Raw genomic sequence first — 5,193 nt, 5'->3', positions numbered from 1 at the left:
TTCAGCAGAAGCCAGGTACCTCAAAAAGCTCAGAGTAAGAAATGCAGGAACAAGCAGGGACTTGATATCAACCCTCTCCCTTTTCCAGACTCAGCAATAAGTAGCCACTGATGAAATGTGGATCTAGGAACCAGAAAAAAAATACCCTGAAGTAAATAAAGAATTCAGATAGTAAGGGTGAGGCTCAACTTCCTGCAAAGAGTTGAAGGAAATGACCACAAGAACAATTATTCTTAGTAAAGGTTTTGTTCTGATTTAGCTTTGAGTCTTCTTGATTTTAGACAGAATTTACACATAGGCAAGAATCAGAAGTTGCCCTTTTATAAAAACAAAGGCATCAACACAAGCTTTTTGGCACAGGCTGACTTGGAGACTTGGACACAGCTTCTCACAGGGGAGTTAATGAACCTGTACTCAAGATGAGTCATTCTCTTGAGATCATTCAATGGCATCTTTATCCTCCTGAAGGACTGGCAGAAATCTGTAGGATCCTAATCAGAAAAACACGCTCCTTGCTGCTTCCCCACTACTATCTTCAGAAATACCACAACCTTGAAGACATCTGTATGTCAGACATGGGAATGAGCTGAGTCCCAGCGTGTGAGAACAGGTAAGAAAGAGCTGAAGTGCTCCAGGAGAACCCAGCAAGCACCAGGAGCACTCCAGCAGCACTGCGGAGTTCCCTTTGCCAGGCTAAAACCAGCCCCAGTGCTGTGCTCCTGCACCCACGCTCCACTGAGTGCCCTCACCTGCATGACAAACTGCTGAACGTGAGGTCAGCAGCATAAAATATGGAAGAGTTGAACTGTTTGAATGGTCCAGGCCCACTCAGTTCCTCCCAGGTGCATCTGAGCATGAACATGTTACCAAACCACGTTTAGCACAGCCTTCCATGGGGAAACCACGAGAGGTCACAGCTCAGCATCCTTACTCAAAGATGGCAGCAATCTCCTCTCTATGTCTCTACTGAAATTATAAAACATGGCAGAATCCAACTACAGGGAGTAATTCTGGACATTTTAATGGCACGTAGCTGCCATCTTTCAGCAGCAGCAGCCTGCTAGCCTGATAAGTGTCCAGCAGATCACAGACCCACGGGTGACACGTGGCCAGGTGTGAAATCCTAGCACAGCCTGGGCATTAAAAGATCTTCTGTACTTTATTTTAATGGTTGGTGGTTAGTCTAAGCTCTTACATGCTGAACTGTATTTTTTTGAATGTATCACTCTGAAATACCCATACAGACATGTTTTGAGCTGTTACAATGATTAAATTTACATCCACGTCAAAATATCAGACTACCAGGCAATCCAGTATCTACAGGCCATTGGAAGTGTTATGGCATGCATAAGGGTGAGAGAAACCCAAAATTTCAAGAAAACATCAATAGTGAACACATGGGTAGTTTGCTCACGTGGAAGATGTGACCTCTAAACCACACTTTGCTGACAAGATCAGCCACGTTTCAGTTGCTCTGTACCTGGTACAGCCACACAAAGTGCCTTGGAGAGCACGAAACAATTCACAGGCATAATGAACATCCCTGTACATCGTTATGCCTGGAAAAGGCATTAACCCTCTTCCTCATTTTACAGCTAAGGACAAAGACAGACCTTGTACTGCATGAGCATCTCTCTCCAGCCTACTCATATGAATGTACAAGTGGGAGAACCCCTGAACCCTGCCAGCTTTCTCCTGCAGTGTGCGGCTGGGGCTGAGCAGGGGAGGGGAGAACGTTCCAAACAGGCACGTGCCTGATAGCCAGGTCCTGACCCAAAACAGCCTCTGCCAGCACATCCCACGGACCCGTCCCGAGGGCAGGGTAGAAGACAAAGAGGAGAAAATAGAATCTAGCCCCAAACCTATTTCCAGATTCTGGGAAGAAGGGCAGAAGAGAGAACAAAACCTGAAGCAGCAGCAGTGTAGTAATAAGCAACTCCTCTGCTTTTCAAGAGATCTTCAAAAGTGTAACACTCATCACTTAATAGCAAATCCCAAAAGAAAAAGTATTTTTTTCTTCCTCTCTTCTGTTTGTAATTTTCCCAAGCTGACAGGAAGCTATTTTTGTTTAGCATGTACACTTCATGCCAGTACATACCCACAGAACTTTGTCCATGTGGAATTCTGTACCACACAGACACTATTCATTAAATCATTGTGGGTGACATTCTGGCTAATAAGTCTAATTCATATAATCAAGTGGGATTTAAGACCATTATGTCTTAACTGGAAGCATACAATACTCAGGTTCTTTTGGAAATTTTACTTGGAGAACTTCACAGTGATGTCACTTTGCAACACAGACTAAATCTGGCACCAGGATCACATCTGTCTTCCTTGATTCCAGATGTGACAGAGTATCCCAGGTTACCAGATTTCAAAAACCTTGAAGGCAGACAGAGAAAAGGGGGAGACGGGGAGAGGGCAGAAGAGACCCAAGTACAAACCTCTGATCTGTCTATCAATCACTCTCATTTCTTTCCTTATCTTCAAGGACCATTCATTGACCTTAAAAAGAGAAAGCGAGAGTTACTTGAAATTCCAACTCAAATATGAAGCAGAAACACTTCAAAAAGCACAAGCTTTTAAGTTGTGACTGATGTTTAAACATTTCATTATTCAAATAATAAAAAAGCCACCCCACATTGCTGAGCTACCTCTTGGCATTCAGGCAAGGGGCTGAGGAGGACAGGAGCTGTGAGCCGCAGAACCCGCTGCCTGGCAGCACAGCGATGCTGCTGTGCAGGGGAACTGGCCACAGGGCACTTCAGGATGACCAGAGACTCTGGCACAGGGAGACAGCACCAAGAGTGCTACTACCCATTTCAGCCAGAAGGACTCCAAGCCAACTTCCTCCTCAGGAGGAGCAAGTTCAGAGCTCAGACAGGTTGTTCGGGGCCTCGTTTTGGTTCTGATGCTGTCTGAGGGCAGAGACTTCACAGCCACTGGGCTTCTGTTCCAGCACATCATCACTCCTGTGAAGACCTCTCTTCATGTCCAACTCAAAATTCTCCTCTGCCTGTAGTCCCTCTCCTGTCAAAGGGAACACCTGAAAAGTGCCTGGCTCTGTCTTCACTCCAACCCCACCAGAGGCAGTGAAAGGCTTTAGACACCTGTCCCTTCACCTTCCTTTCTCCAAGCTAAAACAAGCCCCGTGCCCCCAGCTCCTCATCCTGTGTCCCGAGCCCATCTTGGTCACCCTCTGACATGCCCTCCCCAGTCTGCCAACACCCTCCTCACACGGGGTGCCCAAACTGGGAGAGCGTTTTGCAGACGTGGGCTCCCTAACACCAAAGGTGGCAGAGCCCCTGCAGTGCCACGTGCCCCACGACGGGCACCGCTGGCTGCTGCAGCCCGGCGCGCCCTCACCGCTGTGCATCCTCACCCATGGGAGCCCCAGGCCCTCTCCCCCAGAGCTGCTGCCCCCCCAGCCCCAGGGCACACGTCCCTCTGTGCAGGGATGGCTGTCCCACGAGCACAGCTTTGTGCTCCTCCTTGTGGAACAAGGCCACGTTTTGACTACAGACAACCACCAGCATCCCAGGTGCTGAAGCAGGTAATCTGCTGAAAAAGACCCCAAACACTGAGAGCAGAGCTCTGTGCATATACATTATGGATGTGCATAAGTTTTAAAGGCTTTTCAGCAAGCTCCTGTTCCTTTAGTTGAATCCTATTTTATTAGTGGGGAAAAAACACCAACCCAGCCCTTGTAGGACTGACTGCAGCTTCTCCACTTGTTCTTCAGAACAGAGCAGAAAATGTCACATAGAATTATTCCTCACCCTGATCAGAAGCTAAGAAGGTCCCTCTTTTGAGTGTGCTGACACTAGAGGGAAAAAAGCTCGGGCAAGAGACCAAGGTCAAACATGATGGAACTCTGACTGGCCAACTGTCACATCTCACATACCATCTTCCAGAGATTTGCTCCACAACTCATTTTCTGGGACAAACCCACACGTATGAAGCCTTCATGTACAAGCACAATTGGCAACTGTCAAACGAACTACAGCAGGATTCAGAGATTGTCTCTGCCATGCCCAACCCAGCACACAGGCACTGCTAAACCCCAGCTGGCCGTGCTGTCACGGATCCCAGCTCTGGCAGCAGAACCCTGTGACAGCCCAGCCCTGGCACCGCCCAGGAAGAAGCTGCTTCCACGACTGTCCTGGATGGCTCCGCATTCCCGGAATTCCCAGAGCTCAGCACCCACACTGTGTGGAAGGGGAGGAGGAAATCCCATCGACTCCCATCTAGGCTCCAGGGGACAGGGCAATTCGCTGAGCAGGGATGAAGCTGCGGTGCTGCTGCCACACAGGACACCAGGGACAGGGCCACCAGTCGTGGCACCAGGCAGCGCAGGGCCAGCGGCGCCAGGGAGGGGACTCACCGGGCCAGCCGGGCAGGGCTCATTACCCCTCCCTGCTGGAGCTGTTCTGCTCCCACCTCTGGTGTGCACAGACCTGTCCTGACAGCACTGCCCCACACGGGAGTCAGCCAGCAAAGCACCACGCTGAAAGCAGCTGCTGGGGCTGTGCTGGAGGGAAACACTTCTGGAGCTCTGACAACCAGACGTGGTGTTAGGTGTACAACAGAGCCCAGCTTCGGACAGGCTGGGACGTGTCACCAGCTCCTCACAAGGGCTGAGGGGCTTTGCCTTCTACTGTCCACCAGTAAATCCTCTCCCATCGACAGAGAGGGAGCACAGGACAAACCCAGGGCAGCCACTGCCACCACAGAAACCTCAGCCTCTCCCCACCAGCAGCCACCTCCCGTGGTGCCTGGACTGCCCTCTCCAGCTCTGCTCAGGGACAGTATCTGTGCACAGCTGCTGCCAGACAGGAGGTGAGTGGTGCTGCTTCCCCATCATCCAGTAAGCAGAAGCAACTACTTCTTCTTCCTTCTAAAGCTGCAGTTAGACAAGGGAGGGAAGAAATCCCTGACTATGAACAGGTTCCTCAGTATCACTGTTCAGGCCTGGGAAATCACCGTGCCAGCCTGCAAGCCAAGAGTGTGCCCAGGGCAGCAAGATGACCCACGTCCCTTCTCCTTAGGAGACAGACACCACTGCAGACAAAGAGCTCAAAGGTGACCCACAGACACGCTGTGTTATGGGCAACCCAAGAGGCTAGTCAGCTCTCAGAGGCAAAGGAGTGGTCATGAGACAGGAAACAAGGTCCCAGTGCAGCAGAAGCA

At 50.1% G+C, this 5,193-nt stretch overlaps 1 protein-coding gene across 1 annotated transcript in view; it reads right to left on the bottom strand.

The window, feature by feature from the left end:
* Positions 1–2,508, bottom strand: part of CHMP3 (charged multivesicular body protein 3) — a gene marked incomplete at its 5' end in the record, with an annotated part of 8,633 nt that extends 6,125 nt beyond the window's left edge. Inside the window, one exon of the mRNA XM_008935211.1 lies at positions 2,448–2,508. Within this exon, the coding sequence (XP_008933459.1) occupies positions 2,448–2,508 (61 nt within the window). The remainder of the gene's footprint in view (positions 1–2,447) is intronic.
* Positions 2,509–5,193: the final 2,685 nt, after the last annotated feature.

Source organism: Merops nubicus, unplaced genomic scaffold (genome assembly GCF_000691845.1).
Source record: "Merops nubicus isolate BGI_N331 unplaced genomic scaffold, ASM69184v1 scaffold3352, whole genome shotgun sequence".
Classification (NCBI taxonomy): domain Eukaryota; kingdom Metazoa; phylum Chordata; class Aves; order Coraciiformes; family Meropidae; genus Merops; species Merops nubicus.
Note: the sequence above shows the minus strand (reverse complement) of the source record. Positions and strands in the feature narration are given on the sequence as shown.